General features: G+C 31.1%; 1 protein-coding gene across 1 annotated transcript; it reads left to right on the forward strand.

Annotated features, from left to right (window-relative positions):
• Positions 1-2,170: 2,170 nt before the first annotated feature.
• Positions 2,171-17,539, forward strand: LOC130640782 (TGF-beta receptor type-1-like). Its single transcript, XM_057447329.1, has 8 exons — positions 2,171-2,314; positions 6,808-7,071; positions 9,469-9,741; positions 13,080-13,298; positions 13,566-13,817; positions 14,309-14,530; positions 14,928-15,058; positions 15,212-17,539. Exons 1-8 carry the CDS (start codon positions 2,263-2,265, stop codon positions 15,329-15,331), a joined length of 1,533 nt encoding a protein of 510 aa, XP_057303312.1. The 5' UTR covers positions 2,171-2,262; the 3' UTR covers positions 15,332-17,539.
• Positions 17,540-17,931: the final 392 nt, after the last annotated feature.

Consider the following 17,931-nt stretch of genomic DNA (forward strand, 5'->3'; position numbering starts at 1 on the left):
AATTAGCGAAATGTTCGAATTACCGGAGTTCAAATTAGGCAGCTCAAAATATAAGACTTTATTAAACCAAACTCAAGGGACTTAGCAATTTGTTCGAAACAACGGAAAGTTCGAATTAGGCGGCATTGGAATTAACGGACATTCTCATTTTCTTAATTTGTGATTCATTAGTATTCCATCACTTGACAACCTCGTCTCCGGAGCCCTGAGGACAAGGTTGAAAACACGCCAAGCAAGATTTTTTTATCTTTATTTCATCCTACAACTACAGTAGCATTTTCTTATAAATTCGTATCAGCTCTCTGGAAGATGAGTAAACCTTGAGAAAATCTGTTTTGCTCAATACACGCACGCACGCCTGAGGAACATAAGCAGCCGAGAAGGTGCCTAAAGTCTAAATGAAGTCGTTGCCATAAATTTGAATAAATAAAAACAAAAATATCCTCGTCAAGCAATTTTTTCTCTTAAAGCCCTGTATTAGGCAATCTCGACCCAGGGGCTTTTGCCTTTTGTCAAGTAAGCGCTAGCGGCTTTGACATAGACAACAAACCCTGGGAACGAGGATGCTGCGAGGCTAGATGTGTTCTTTTTTTACATCTTTAGAATGAGGGAAATATATACTTACAGATGCTGATGAAAGCTTAGGAGTGGAACCATCTTATTTTTAAAAACATAATGTTAGTAGTAGTACAAACAAAAATATGATTGTGCTGTAAATAACCAAATAAGTAATATACAATCTATAAAAGAATTCAGGCTGGGTACGTTCTCCAATACGTTCTTGGTTAATTTTTCAATTTCAGCCTCAACGTTCTTATAAAATAGGTTCTTAACATAAACGCGACATTCATCACAACATTTAAAATGTGGAACATGAAGACCACATATAATCAAAGGGGAGATAAAGGGAAATTACCATCGCAGTCAAACACGTTCCAAGCTGGCAGCCGGGGGGCGATATAAAGAAAAAGAAACAATAGCTCTCAATAGAAGAGCGAAAAAACCTTTTCATTTTTTTTCAAACATTCTAAATTTTAAAGAACTGTTTTTACCTATAACCAACCTCTTTCCCACAGGATTCTTGTTTTTCACAGGCGCTGCCCTTAGGAGATCTGTACGGAATTATAATGCCGAAGTATAAAAAAACATGCGGTCTGCTTTTTTAGCGGGAATGTTGGAAGTTTTAGCGCCAACGTATGCGTTTTTCATGTGTTTTTAACGTTAAAGTAACATCAACTGTCATTTTAATAATCCTATAGTTTAGCTACTGAAGTCTCGCTGGATTTGTTACGACATAAGCATTTAAAAACAATTTTTACTTTAGATATATCAGCACAAACATAATTTTCTTCTTCTGTTTCATTGTTTCATTATGCTTATCAGAATTTAAATGTCTTTCATGGATCTCACAGATTTAAGCACATAAGTCACCAGGTGCATCTGTTGTTGATCTAGCAGACCAGTGCAAACAACCAACCTTGTCTCCAAAGATTCTAGATTTAGTAAGCGCAAGCGGTCTACAAAACAGGCAACAAACACTGGGGACGAGGATGTACAAACACCTTAACTGTTGCATCATAATTTTTCTATCAATGAGTCTATTTAGGGCTTTTTGAGAGGAGCGACGTTGTTCCTAGGGCTTTTTCTCTTTCTGATTCTCCCAGACGACTGTCAGAAAGAAGAAGAAACTCTGGCTGGGAACTAGGTTGGAAACGGGGTAAAAGAACACGCTAAGGTTGCGATTATACCCGAAATCTTACTACTAGAAAATAAAAAAATATTCATATTGCGCATAATTATCGAAGTCTTTCCATATCCGTGCTGTTTTTTTTCCTTTTTTAAATACATAAAATAAGCGAGTATTTTTTCTTCCTGGTTTACGATTTTAGCAATTGATAAAGCCGTGGCGATTTATGTGGGGAAACCCCTAAATTTAAACTCCCCCATGGTAATTTATTTTCTTTTTGCATGTAGCAAAGAGAAAATAATAAACTTAAAGTAAAAACTTTTAAGAGAAACTTTTAACGATAAGGAAGTTAACATACTTCATAGATAATTCTTTTAGAAATTACAAGAAAATGATTGTTTTCTTGTAAGAATTTTAATCTTCGTCTTAGTAGAGGCATCCCCCACGTGTGGAAAAGTTATGTATTACCAACGTAGGAGAGTGCAATTGTTTAATGTTTAATGTTTAAACTTGTAATACCGCTTTGATAAGGCACGCAAACAAAAAAATTAATATGTACACAATGGTGTGAAAACATGCTGTTCCTAACATTACAATGCTTTTATGTGCTCTGGAATTTAGTTGCAGGTAAATATTATTATAACATATTGTACAATGTTTCTTGTTGTAACCAACCAAACAAACAAACAAACACAATAGTTACAGATGAGTTGATGCAACATGCTTATAGACTTTAGCTATACAGCTGCTAGTTAACTAGCTAGTTAAACATAGCTTAAAACTCAGTTAGTCCAAAAAATGTAATTTCAATCAACAAAGGAACAGGAGGCACAAGTGTAAATGTCTTTAACCATCCAGCTACATTAACAGAGTTTACAACCTAGGAACTTTAAATCAAATCCCAATAAAGAAATAGCTGTCTCCCTAGAGGTTCTTTAGTAGCTAGCTAGCTATATGTATGCTTTAATGATTTTAAAACCAGATTTGTATTTTCTGGACTAAGTTAGCTAAACTGTGATAGTTTTGTTTGTTGGTTGATTGAAGCAAACTGTAGCTGCAAATGTGCTTGCGTCTGTTAAAAGATAACTTAGGTAACTTGGGTTATGCGATATCAAGATTACTTATATGATAGAAAAGAAAGTCTTGATCTTTTTCATACTGTTGTTAAAATTGCGTCGATGTTAAACTGATGTTAACCGACTGGTATGATACACTAAGACTGAAAAAAGGAGACTATTTAGTGCCAATGCAAAATGTCATTCCAACCTATTCTTTGCAGAGAAAGTACCTGTGAAAAGTGTGTGCACTTTATGCAAGTAAAATAATAGATATAATCTCAAAATTAGGTGCTCTGAAATGTATATTCCTTAAGTTTTTCCACTTTAATAGGTCTTTACATTTTTTACATATGGTTAGTGTGTTGACGATGATGTACCAAGGTGGTTTAACATTACAAAATATATCAAAAATGTATCAACCAGAGGCATCAACAATATAAGGTCTACACTTCTTCTAATGTATATATTTGATGAATGACAAAAATATGTCACTTTTCTCATAAATAGTGCTGATGTTATCTGTTTTTGTTTGATGTCACATATTATGTTTTTCCTTATAATTTTTGTTTTAGAAATAAATTGTTAGGAAAAGTTGTTAGGAAACAACTTGTAGGGATTTACTTAGGTTTTGTACTTCCTTGATTGAAAGGTTAAAAATAGAGAATGGCATCACTGAAACTTAGTTGATTCAGAATGTTGTTAATAATCATCTAATTTTTTATGAAATCTATCTGACGCAAATGCTAAGTTTTCATAGAAACAAAGTAATTAAAAAAAACATCAAAAACCAAGGTCCATGTTAAAAGAGACAAAGGTTAATAGCATTTTTATGACTGCCATTAAGTTTTTATTTATTTATTTGTATTGCCAAAATATTCCATGTCAACAGACATTCATAAATAATTTAAAAATTTTTTATGGCATTTAATACATTCAAATTTATAGCAAATTATCCCTTCAAAAAACACTTAAATTTGACAAGATTTATATGTTTTTTTATTATTCTATTTCTCTGAGTAAATGTTTATAATTAGCTAAACAACATTTTTATAATGAAGCTGACAAGTAGATTATAGACAGTAAGCTGTTAAGAAGTGATATGATAGCAATTTATAATTGCTCTTATTATCAGAGTAATTTAAGGACAAGAGAGAAAAAACTAAAAACTGCAAGGAAAATGGTAACTTTGTTGCTTCACAACTTTAAATTTTTAGAATTCTGTAAAGCATTTCACCATCAAGGGTTGTTTGATAACATTTCAGTGTCCAGGCTTGTTTGATAACATTTTTTTAGCACACACAATCTTTAAAATTGACTTTTTCAGCTTAAAACAGACCAAACTTTAAAATATCAAAGCTCTTTCAAAATAAGACTGGGGAAATAAAAATGTGTGAAGATGTACTATGGATTGACCCATTTAATAACTGTTCGGATGATTTTTTGGCAATGTGAATTAACATCCACAGAACTGAAACTTCAACAGTTTCCTAGTTTTGGTTATGACAAAAACATTAACAACAATATTGAATTATAAATAAGAGAAGTTAAAAGGTAAAAATAGAATGGCATTGTTTTACAAGTTTAAAACATTTTTATTCTTAAAATTGGTTTATGACGCCATGACAAAATGACTTAATTGTTGATGGTAATTGGAGGGTTGTATTTTTTCTAATCTTTTTGTGTTTAAAAAATCTTGAAGTACATGATTCATCCCTACAATTTGTGAGTTATTATTATGTCACTTTTTAATTTGCTAAATGAATAGCCCCTGTATATTAGAGAACTTTTGATTAAATAAACCCATAACAATTGAATTGTTGCACTACGGAAGAATCAAATCTTACCAGTTTAGGATTTAGGATAGGTATTTTTTTATCACCTCTAGTAACACTTTCCTTACCCAAATTCACCATTTCTGGTATATATTTAATTGTTGATTAAAAATATGTTCAAACTTTTGGCATTAATTGAAACATCTTATATGTAGTTAGAATAATCTTTTGTTATCATGACAATCTAGACTTAGGTACAGGTAATGATTGTATCAACCTAAACTATTTTGTTCCATAAGATTTTAAAGTACTTGCCGAGTGACAATAAAACTTAGTAATAATTTTTTCTCTCGATTCTCCCATTACCCAATTAAATAATTACATGAACATGCATCAATATTATTTATACAACTAATGCAGAAATCAGAATGTCTGTAATCAAACAGCATACAGTAGACTCCCGGTTATTCGAAGCCTCAAGGGGGATAAGAATTTACTTCGAATAACCAGGAGTTTGAATAACTGAAAAATTCGTTTTCCCGCCAGATTTTCAACTTAACCTTAATGGGATGGACTTTTCTTAAGTAATTGAGGCATTGTGGTTCAGTTGAGCGTGTAAACACAAAGAATTTTTACTTTTTGAAGAAAGAATAAATTTGAACAAATTGTTAACAGGTTTTAAAATATGAAAGTTATAAAGAAAATGTATCTATTAAATACAAGGAGTTCAAAAAAATCTTTAATGCTACATATAACGATATTTTACTTTCTGAAGTCAGAGATGTTGTGTACTTGCAAAGTAAAAGTGACAGGGAAAAGAACTAACTTTGGAGATGATAAGGGATTGAGGATCCCCTGTTTGCTTCAATTCTCTGGACCAAAGGAGAATATTGAACTTTTGAAGAAATTGCTTGAAGAGTGTAAATAGCCATGAATATTGAAACCTGATTTTTTGAAGAAAAAAAGTGTTTTAATCGCAGAAAATCAATGTTCTTACTCGACGATCTCCCAATAAGAAAAATTCGAATAACTGAGGGTGACTTAGCCTATAATTGGCCCCAAGGGGAATAAAAATCACTTCGAATAACCGAATTATTCGAATAACTGAAGTTCGAATAACCGAGAGTGTTTTTGCCTGAGTTGGGTAAGCAGATCCAAGGGGAACGCCATCTCACTTCGAATAACCGAATTATTCGAATAAGTGCAGGTTCGAATAACCGGGAGTCTACAGTATATTTGAAATATATCTATATTTAAAAGCATATACATCTTTTATAGCTTTAAATGGAAATTCAGATGTGGTGGATATGTGAATATTTTGGCAAACCTTTCCTTATGTTATTCCCTGTTTTTGTTTATGACGCTGTGCTAGACAATGAACTACACTTTCTAAATATATATGACCTAATTACAAAGAAGGAGCAATCAGTAGCTCTGTAACGTTACAGTTAGAGTGTAATAATGGAAAGTAAACATAACAATCCAAACATCGTATTTGACTAGTTCATTGCCCATGTCCAAATAACAGCCCTTCTCAAATAAATATATACCCAGGGTAAAGCCCAGGGAATTCAAATAAATGTGCCTTCTGAATAATCAACTATACATCAATAAACTTTCAAGTTCAGGGTAGGGTATCTAATATTTAAACACACATATAGGTATGGATCCATGGGGATATTTAAAAATAAAAAAATAAAATTTTGTTGTATACATTATGTGATTTGTATATTTACCTGGTGTATGCGTTCAATTATTAATAAAGTGATTATAGCAAATATAAAAGCCGTGTGGCCATTTTAGGATTTGAAATTGATTTAACAATTGTGTATTAAAATAAACTTTAGTATACTTGTTGTACATCGGTTAAGACACATTACTGTTAAAAATAGTACTTTGACCAACAACTCAACTTTAAAAATCATTAAAAATGCAATTAAAAAGAAAAAAGGTTTTAAAACCTATTAATTCGGTTTTCCATAAAGACCAGAAGGAAAAATATTCCATTCTTCATTAAAATAAATTAAAAAATGATACGTCTTATTCCAATCCAAAAAAATGATTTTTTGTAACAGACTGCTGTTACTTAAGAATGTAAACATCTTGAAAAAGAACATAGTTATGTAAATCCTGAAAGCAAAAAGCTATTGTGTATCATAGGAACAATAAAGAAAATTCACCCTGGTTTTGTGGAAAAATAGTTGGAAATTGATCTATTTCTTTCTTTTAGTTTTAAAGGTTTGAATTTAATTATTAGAGAAAGTTTAAACTGATAAATTTTTGTTTTTAGGCGCTTCAAATTTAACTTGTTACTGTAACAATAAGAATGGTTCTGGACAGTCACATAGAAGATGCACTAATAACAAATGTTTTCTAAAAGAAGATGGCTTCTGCTACATTATGAGAAAAAATGGAAAAAGTGGAACTACATTTACTGAGAAAGGATGCTTATCCTTTGTAGATAATGGACTTAATAAAAATAAAGATAACTATATGAGCTGTGATAACGAGATGATGTGCAACATGAATTTGGTTCTTAATAATAGCTTTTCATGTGAGTATGATTTTTTATGTTCATAAAATTGACATTGGCTTAAACAGTGTGTTAAAGAAAGAAATGTCTTAAGAAAAGCAATAGTTTGAAGAGAAACAATAGACTATTGTTCTATTGTTTGTTCATATTCAAGGATCCTAATTCATTAGGTTGACAACAGTAGCTTAATTTGAATTACACAGCCATTGCAATGCAGTTATAACTTTAAGGCTAAATATATAACATGAAATCGTTAGGCCTTTTGAATGGATGAAATACGCTTCCAGCCGTAATTGCCTTTTAAATAACTGTCAATTCAAGTTCGCTCTTTTGAACAAGTACTAGGTTAAAACCAGCTGTTTCTCGACTGAACTATTTGATCCAGAGTTCTTGAAAAAAGCATGGATAGTTATCTCCAGGTTGTGAGAAAGGCGAAGTATTTGGATTAAATGGTGACCAAGTTCTGTTTTTTCAAGACAGTAAAGTATTTGTTCCATCCAACATTAAGTTTTTTCTCTTCCTTTTGAAACAATACTATATAATAATAAATAAAAGACTTGCTCTTTATTGTTAAAGTCAGTTGAAATTTATGGAATCCTTCTGACTTTTCCTTATATCTTGCACATGTTCAACTATTGTCTTCGACTACTCAAACACTGTGCAATCTATTGGGCAGCAGTCCCCTTTACTTGCTGAACAGCTTTTGTTCACATGTTAGAATTTTAGTACTCAGTAGCATTATTTTTTTTTGATAACAGTACTCTCTTCAATTTTTTATTAAAAATTCTTAACAAACAAAACATGGTATTTTTGTAATCTTAGATGGATTACTTGAATTGTTACATGTGAAATCAATTTTTTTTGCCATGGATATTCCAACCAATACAATAATACAACAATACGCGGTTGTACACAATACACAATAGTTATTTTTGTGAAAATCGAACACCGAAAACTTAAAGTCTTTTATAGCGAAATTGGTTATTGAGAAGCCATTGTATTGATAAGATCGAATATGTGAGAAATTATATTGCTAAAAAGTTTAAATGAAAAGAAAAAAACTTGGAAATAAACAAGAAATAAAACAAAAATATGCTGAGAATAACTCTCCTGAGTGAAATGCATGTGATTGTAATAAAAAAGTGACACTTTAAGAAGTGATAATTTTTACAGCCACATACAATTTTTGACCTGAGTTTATATATTCAAAATCTATGATAGTAATTATGTTGGCAATGGAATTACCCGTCATCATCAATCAATTCCAAACCTTGAAGTTCTTCTGTTATATTCCTAATCAAAGAAATCAATGTTTGAATTTCTCATCCGTGGACAAATCTGCAAGGTTAAAGGAGAGATTTCAAAGATTTTTAATATGGCTATCTGCCAACTTCATGTTAATTTTTCAGCACAATTATTTTTACTCTTTAAATTCAAATTAGAAAATCATTGAAAATAGTATTTATTATCTAACTTCTCTGTTATTAATCATCTACTTATCATATTTTAGGGTTTTTTTTGAAAAGAATATCTGTCTGAAATGTTGGGTGATTTTTGTAGTAGTCAATGGAATGATATATATGATATAGATCGTGTTTATTCAGTACCTAAATTTAAAATATATCTTTAACAAAGTGTTAAATTCACTATTTGCTGTTTTCAGTGGACCCAAAACCCTTTCCTAATTTTAAGGCTGGATTTCCAAGACCTTAATTTCATTTCATTTTGATCTCCTGCTACCTTATTCCAGGCAATGAATGAAAAAAATTATGTGAATAAGAGGAAAACAAGAATATTAGTTTGCAACACAACATTTGTTTTTACAAAATATCAAAAAAGTAGTATGTATAAAATTAATTAAAAAAAAAAATTACGAAGAAATCTTTTTACTTCTGTTTCAAACTCTCTACCACTTGCTGAGTTAATTTCTAAATAACCTCTAGGATCAACCTGGTAAGATATTCCGTCACAATCTTAATTATAGTATAATTTCTCTGATTTTCTGCCAGCTCCTCTATTTCTTTAATTGAGGACGAAATATGGAATCAAAACATATATTTTTTTGTTTTATTGTGGAACTGATGGTATCTAATTTTGCTTCGTACAAATTACAATTTTATTGGTATTCGTGTGAAGTAACATAGCTTTAAAAGCCTCCAAATATATATTTTCATATATATCCAAAATTCTTCAGTAAAATCTTTCTGTCCTGGGAAACTTATAATTCCAGGTAAACTAATGAATAATTAAAAACTATAATTTTAGGTCAATGTTTTGGTAGCCCTTCTTGTCATAACTCTTGAAGTTTTTAAAATTTTGTAAAAGCTTTGAACATAAACACAGTATGAAGAATTGTGATATGATAGAGAATATTCTCCATAAAAATTGTTTTAATGCAAATTAAACATTGTGTTTTAGCTTCACCTAATGTGACAGAAACAAGCTTTCCAACTACGTTGAAATCAACCAAGCACTTTACTACATTCCATATTACCTTGCTGGTTGTTTTGCCGTTCATGATAGGTGTTAGCATGATGATCGCATGGTTAGTATGCAAATACCGTAAGAAAGGTAGAAATGCTGGTGTAGATAGATCTCTGCTGCTGCATACAGTTCCTGCATCTGAAGAACGTTTCCGGAAAAATGAAATTGATATTGATAAATTAGATCTGTTGGAATTCTCTTCTACAGGTGAGGTATTATTGTTATTTTGAGAAAATCTATTTATTCTATAAGCATTTCGGTATTCACCAAGGTGTTGGTTATTATATGTCTTACATTATCTTGCAAGAAATGAAAGTATTGCTGCATATTACATCCTACTAGATGCAACATTTATTAGTATTAAGTAATGTGTTTCATTTACAGGGTTTTTTTTAGCGTAAGCTTTAGGCTCAGATAGGCGAATTTTAAAGCATATATACTATACCCAGCCTTGGTGAATTCTTCTAAAGTGTGTGTTTTCTTTTCTTATACACAAGACTTCATTGACACAACTATACTTTCTAAGTTTGACCTTATTATTCATTAGTTTTATCAGCTTTTAAAATCGTGTCATTTTCATCTATTGATATAGCTTATAAGGCAGCCTGATGAGACAGTTTTTAATTTGTTCCTCCAATAAGTATTAAGTAAGCATAAACTGAACCAGATTTTGTTTTTTCTATAAGCACATTCCAGCCTAATTTCGAAATTTCACTTGCTTATCACTAACATGTATAGCAAAAATATTATTTGCGGAGGACATGAAGTAATATTCAATGTTTTACATAACGCAAAAATGTTTTTACACCAAAAACTTGTAGCCAGTATTTTGTGGGAAGACATGAAGTAATATTCAATGTTTCACATAAAGCAAAAATGTTTTTACACCAAAAACTTGTAGCCAGTATTTTGTGGGAAGACATGAAGTAATAATATTCAATGTTTCACATAACGCAAAAATGTTTTTACACCAAAAACTTGTAGCCAGTATTTTATGGGAAGACATGAAGTAATAATATTCAATGTTTCACATAACGCAAAAATGTTTTTACACCAAAAACTTGTAGCCAGTATTTTGTGGGAAGACATGAAGTAATATTTAATGTTTCACATGCAAAAATGTTTTTGCACTAAAAACTTGTAGCCAGTATTTTGTGGGAAGACATGAAGTAATAATATTCAATGTTTCACATAACGCAAAAATGTTTTTACAACAAAAACTTGTAGCCAGTATTTTGTGGGAAGACATGAAGTAATATTCAATGTTTCACATAACGCAAAAATGTTTTTACAACAAAAACTTGTAGCCAGTATTTTGTGGGAAGACATGAAGTAATATTTAATGTTTCACATGCAAAAATGTTTTTGCACTAAAAACTTGTAGCCAGTATTTTATGGGAAGACATGAAGTAATAATATTCAATGTTTCACATAACGCAAAAATGTTTTTACACCAAAAACTTGTAGCCAGTATTTTGTGGGAAGACATGAAGTAATATTTAATGTTTCACATGCAAAAATGTTTTTGCACTAAAAACTTGTAGCCAGTATTTTGTGGGAAGACATGAAGTAATATTCAATGTTTCACATAACGCAAAAATATTTTTACACCAAAAACTTGTAGCCAGTATTTTGTGGGAAGACATGAAGTAATAATATTCAATGTTTCACATAACGCAAAAATGTTTTTACACCAAAAACTTGTAGCCAGTATTTTGTGGGAAGACATGAAGTAATATTCAATTTTTCACATAACGCAAAAATGTTTTTACACCAAAAACTTGTAGCCAGTATTTTGTGGGAAGACATGAAGTAATAATATTCAATGTTTCACATAACGCAAAAATATTTTTACACCAAAAACTTGTAGCCAGTATTTTGTGGGAAGACATGAAGTAATATTCAATGTTTCACATAACGCAAAAATGTTTTTGCACCAAAAACTTGTAGCCAGTATTTTGTGGGAAGACATGAAGTAATATTCAATGTTTCACATAACGCAAAAATATTTTTACACCAAAAACTTGTAGCCAGTATTTTGTGGGAAGACATGAAGTAATAATATTCAATGTTTCACATAACGCAAAAATATTTTTACACCAAAAACTTGTAGCCAGTATTTTGTGGGAAGACATGAAGTAATATTCAATGTTTCACATAACGCAAAAATGTTTTTACACCAAAAACTTGTAGCCAGTATTTTATGGGAAGACATGAAGTAATATTCAATGTTTCACATGCAAAAATGTTTTTGCACTAAAAACTTGTAGCCAGTATTTTATGGGAAGACATGAAGTAATATTCAATGTTTCACATGCAAAAATGTTTTTGCACTAAAAACTTGTAGCCAGTATTTTGTGGGAAGACATGAAGTAATATTCAATGTTTCACATGCAAAAATGTTTTTACACCAAAAACTTGTAGCCAGTATTTTGTGGGAAGACATGAAGTAATATTCAATTTTTCACATAACGCAAAAATATTTTTACACCAAAAACTTGTAGCCAGTATTTTATGGGAAGTCATGAAGTAATATTCAATGTTTCACATGCAAAAATGTTTTTGCACCAAAAACTTGTAGCCAGTATTTTATGGGAAGTCATGAAGTAATATTCAATGTTTCACATGCAAAAATGTTTTTGCACCAAAAACTTGTAGCCAGTATTTTGTGGGAAGACATGAAGTAATAATATTCAATGTTTCACATAACGCAAAAATGTTTTTACACCAAAAACTTGTAGCCAGTATTTTGTGGGAAGACATGAAGTAATATTCAATGTTTCACATAACGCAAAAATGTTTTTGCACTAAAAACTTGTAGCCAGTATTTTGTGGGAAGACATGAAGTAATATTCAATGTTTCACATGCAAAAATGTTTTTACACCAAAAACTTGTAGCCAGTATTTTGTGGGAAGACATGAAGTAATAATATTCAATGTTTCACATAACGCAAAAATGTTTTTACACCAAAAACTTGTAGCCAGTATTTTGTGGGAAGACATGAAGTAATATTCAATGTTTCACATAACGCAAAAATGTTTTTACACCAAAAACTTGTAGCCAGTATTTTGTGGGAAGACATGAAGTAATAATATTCAATGTTTCACATAACGCAAAAATGTTTTTACACCAAAAACTTGTAGCCAGTATTTTGTGGGAAGACATGAAGTAATAATATTCAATGTTTCACATAACGCAAAAATGTTTTTACACCAAAAACTTGTAGCCAGTATTTTATGGGAAGTCATGAAGTAATATTCAATGTTTCACATGCAAAAATGTTTTTGCACCAAAAACTTGTAGCCAGTATTTTGTGGGAAGACATGAAGTAATATTCAATGTTTCACATGCAAAAATGTTTTTGCACCAAAAACTTGTAGCCAGTATTTTGTGGGAAGACATGAAGTAATATTCAATGTTTCACATAACGCAAAATGTTTTTACACCAAAAACTTGTAGCCAGTATTTTGTGTATGTACCTCTAGTAGTTATGGTCTAAAACATGTGCTTTGTATTTTACCAGTTTTGTTGTGATATATTGCAGGTAGTGGTATGGGATTACCAGTATTAGTTCAAAAAACTATAGCAGGCGAAATCAACCTGACACGAAGAATAGGACAAGGCGCATTTGGTTTTGTATATCACGGACTGTGGAGAGGACAAGATGTAGCCGTTAAAGTGTTTTCTAGCACTGAAGAGAGTTCTTGGTCACGGGAAGTGAAAATATATCATACACCTATGTTGAGGCATGAAAACGTATTAGGTAAAGAAGATTTTTTGCGTGGTGTTCATGTTGAACTGAGTGAAACTATATACAGGTTGAGTGAAACTATATACAGGTTACTGAGAAATTTTAAATTCATACTGTTACGTTGAATGTCTGCCACTTTAGAAGCACAAAAATAATTTATCAAGGAAATTTTGTTTTAAAAGAACATCAAATTTGATTCCTAAAATAGTAGTTGACCAGTTACTGTTTCTCTTGGCAAGCACCTTGATACTACTGGCCAATGCTACTGTCATATTTTAGGTTTCATAGCAGCTGACAGTAAAGACACAGGCACCGTAACTCAACAATGGATAATCACAGACTACCATTCAAATGGATCTTTATTTGATTTTCTGCAAGACAATACACTCGATATAACTATGTTACACAAGATGTTATTAAGTATAGTGAATGGAGTGCTACATTTACATACTGAAATAATAGGAACTTTTGGAAAACCAGCAATGGCTCATAGAGACATTAAAACAAAAAATATATTAGTTAAGCAAAATTGTAAGTACTGAAATGTTTGTATTTTATTATATTCTTTGCGTAAGTAGATGTACAGATTAGTAGAAATTGCGAAGGTTACGTATTTTTAAAGATAGGGAAGGCATTTTTGATCTTTTTTCCAACATTTTACCATATTTCTGATTTGTTCGCAATCTAGTTTTAAATCCAGTGGGAAATAAGTCCATGTTCAGGTAACGAAACATTAGTTTCCCGAAGTTACCAACTTGCATTCACTCATTCCACAATCCTTAAAAAATAGAAAATCTGTGACTTATAACCAACAAGTCTACAGAAGTGTTATTATAACTATCGCAATGAGACATTGACGAATTTGGCTAAGCTTTTGATATGCTAACAGCACTAATTTTAAAGCATGTGATCACTTAAAAATGAATACACCTGGGTTTAGATTTTACTCGTGTATGGTTACATAGTGGGTGTGTTTTAAGCTGCTTTCCAGTCTATCTAAGTAACTTTTTTCTTTCTTTTAGTTACTTGTTGTATAGCTGACTTAGGATTAACTGTAATGTATTCGTCAGATAAAAAACACACAGACAAACCCGAGGGTACAAAAACAGGAACGCGTCGATATCAAGCCCCTGAACTTTTAAACAACACGTTAGATCAGCTTGGATTTCAGGTCTGTCGAAGGGCAGACATTTACGCTTTAGGATTATGCTTGTGGGAGATATGTAGAAGAACAAAAATAGATGGTGAGATGTGTTTCTTCATATCTTTGGTCGCCGTTGTTGTTGTTGCTATTGTTGTTATGTTGTTGTTATTGTTGTTGTTGTTGTTGTTGCTATTGTTGTTGTTGTTGATGTTTTTGTTGTTTTTGTTTTTGTTATCGTTGTTGTTGTTGATGTTATATGTTACCATTATTTCACGTTATTTGTTGTCGTTGTCGTTATTTGCTTTTGTCGTTATTTTGTAGCCGACGTTACTTGATGTCGCCGCTATTTTTTGCTATCGTTGATTTTTACCTACTGTTTTATTCGTTGTGGGTAATTTGTTGCTGCCGTTACTTGTTTCCATCGTTCTTTTTTTGCTTTCGTTTTTTGTTTATGCATCGTTATCAGTGTTGTCTATACAATTTCATCTGTTTTACAGGTAAGGTTGAAGAATATCAGCTTCCTTACTTTGATGCCGTTCAACCCGATCCTTCATCAGAAGAAATGATACAAGTAGTTTGTGTGGAAAAGAGGAGGCCGCATTTTTCAGAACATTGGAAAAAACATGAGGTAAGCGATATAAAAGTGTCGCCATGACGATTTTTTAAAAAAATTTGAAGATTATAAAATAGAACTAACTCGTAGTTGGACGGTGGTTTTTGGCCTATTTTTATTCTCCTGACCTTGGGTGTACCGTTATGTTTAAAAAATTTTGTTTTTTAGTCCATGCGCATTCTGATGAAGACGATGACGGAGTGTTGGTACCATGAGGGTAGCGCAAGACTGACTGCATTGAGAATAATGAAAGACTTGAGCTCACACTTAGTCGTTGAGAAATCATAGTTTTAGTATTAGTCAAATTTTTTTGCCAGGTGGCTTTTTACTAGTTCCTAAAAAAGTTGAATAAATTTTTGTGTCAATTATTTTAATTGTTTTTATATATATCTGGTATATATAGTACACGTGTACAGCTAGTTTTTCTTAATTATTTTTTTTTAAATAAGGATAGGGTTATTAGTTATATATCATATATTTTTTGTTTTTCAAGGTTATATAAATAAATATAAAGGTTATAATGTTTTTGTCACTGTGTATGCTACTTCGTCACTATATTTAGCTACCTATTTTAAACAGCTGTCTGAATGTTATTGGTAAATTATTCTTTGTGATATATACGTTTGAGTGTTAGTCCTTGTATATTTTGAACATTTTTTCTTCGTTATTTATAACGTTTTTAGTTGAAATAGCGGAGCATTGTGCGTGGCTTTCAATGTTGGTCTATTCATATTTCAGTGTCAATGTTCGTATGTGTCAAGTTTATCAGCGATCTTGTGTACGTTGTTCTCTTCACTTAAGCGTTTTTGAGAGCAGCTGATAACTTTGATTGAGTTTTGTGATGCCTTAATTCGTTCCACAGACAATGTTTAAATGATGCCACTGCCCCCCCCTCCCCCCCTAAAAAATCGTTTAAAAATATAAAATTTGGACATGCATGTTCTTTTTATCGTGTGGATGTATCCTCACATTCCAAATATTAAAACATCTTAAGCGGGAAGCGATGCTTGTTTCATATATTTAAATTTCATCCATTTTAAACCAGGTGATGCTTATAAAAAAATACATGTTTTCCCTTATTATAAAATATATAGTTAAATGTTAGAAGTTAAATATTAGTTTGCAGGGCGGCGTAAAGGGATGGGCATCAATTTGCATGTTGTGAGAAAACTTGACAATTTAGATTACTACCTACCGCTTACACTAAACTTCTAACATTTTTCTTGGATTGATTTCGTAATTTTAAAAAGAACTGAAAATCGTTCGAAACCTTTTAACAAGTTTTTTTTTCAATATTACTCAACTGCGTTTCCATGATTTTAATAATTTTGACTCGTGGAAGATTTAAGTCCCGAAGAAATTTAACTTTGGTTTGGTTGGATAGTTAAAATTTACATGTTAGTTTGGACAGCATTTCTGATATTTATTTTACGTGAACTATTTGTGTGACCAGTGTGTTTATACCCCTTTACTAAAGCTCTATTTATATTCACGCATGGATTTATTTCTTATTATGTAAATGTATATATGTAAATTGTAAAAAATTATTTTGGTAGTGTTGGTGGTCTGTCATCGAATTGTTTTTTTTTAATGCGAGCTCCTTTTCTTTTCTTCTGAACTTATATTTTTTTTGCAGGATTTTATTCTGAAATATGAGATAATTTGGCTTACAAATTTCAAACATTGACCTTCTTCAAGCCTAAGATTACCTCCTGCAAAAAATCAAGTTGAGCACATATGAAAGATCTCTGAAAGTTCTCTAGAAATCTTTTTATTTTTTAAAAAAACCTTTATCCGTTCTCGAGATATTTTTCTTAAAGGTTGCGCTTATTATGCGAAATTATGACGTCATGAACTAGCATTGAGCGTAATTATGGTAACTAAATATTGAAATTTATGTAAAATGTTTAATTAAAACGCGTCAAAGTAAACGGCCAGAAAACATTTTTAACTCTATATGGCTTGTCAAAAATGTTAAATATAACACCCTCTAGCTAGCTCATGACATCATGCATAATTAAACGGCCATGACATCATGCATAATTACTGAATCTTCTTAGTGCCAATTCTAAAGAACGAATCAAGAATTTTGAAAAAGATTTTCAAATTCGTAGACAACCTTTCAAGCTCTTTCATATGCAATTAACTTTATTTTTTGCGGGAGGTAACATTTAAAACCTTCTTTACTTCTTTTTATCAGACGATTTATTCGTTTTTAGGAATTTTCTCTTTATTTGGTGTTGTAATAATTGAAAAAAGAAAGTTTGGTAAGAATTTTCATAATTTTACAGTTGTCTTACATACTTATGCAAAAATATTTTCACATAATTATAACAGTTATACATAATTACGCAACAGTCTATTGTTTTTATTTAATTATGCAATGGTGTTATTGTTATGCAGTATTATCGTTTTTACGTAGTTAAAATGTATTATTTATTTTCATTTATGAAATACTTTACGTATTTTTTTATCACAAAAAGAAACTCAATTTAATATATCATTTCTTTAATTGAAATATTCATTAAAGGGAGGTTTCCATACGACTGCATTTTCTGCTCGAGCATCGCAATGAAGTAAAATGACCGATCCGACGAAAGACTAAATCTTTACTTTCTATAAAGGAATGAAACCAATGATTTTGTAAGGCATTGAGGTTAACTAAAAAAGATTAAACCGATAACTGCTTTTTCTGCATTTTTTTCGTCTTCTCTATTTATTATTTATTTATTTAAAAATATTTATACAAGATGAGGACTTCAGTAATTTGCAAATATATACATAAATACAAAAAAAACTGCTATCAATGTCCGTCCTGTCTGAGAATAAAAATGGAAAAAAGCAGTAAAAACAGTAAAAACGATAAAAACAAACAAAAAATTGATCAA

The sequence above is a fragment of the Hydractinia symbiolongicarpus genome, chromosome 4 (assembly GCF_029227915.1).
Source record: "Hydractinia symbiolongicarpus strain clone_291-10 chromosome 4, HSymV2.1, whole genome shotgun sequence".
Taxonomy (NCBI): Eukaryota; Metazoa; Cnidaria; class Hydrozoa; order Anthoathecata; family Hydractiniidae; genus Hydractinia; species Hydractinia symbiolongicarpus.

Bases quoted from the DNA above. Each gene is read 5' to 3' on its own strand.
- LOC130640782 (XM_057447329.1), top strand. From the start codon at position 2,263: ATGCTGTTCCTAACATTACAATGCTTTTATGTGCTCTGGAATTTAGTT. The intron at 13,299-13,565 runs GTAAAGAAGATT...GTCATATTTTAG, and splicing joins GAGGCATGAAAACGTATTAG to GTTTCATAGCAGCTGACAGT. The intron at 15,059-15,211 runs GTAAGCGATATA...TTTGTTTTTTAG, and splicing joins AACATTGGAAAAAACATGAG to TCCATGCGCATTCTGATGAA.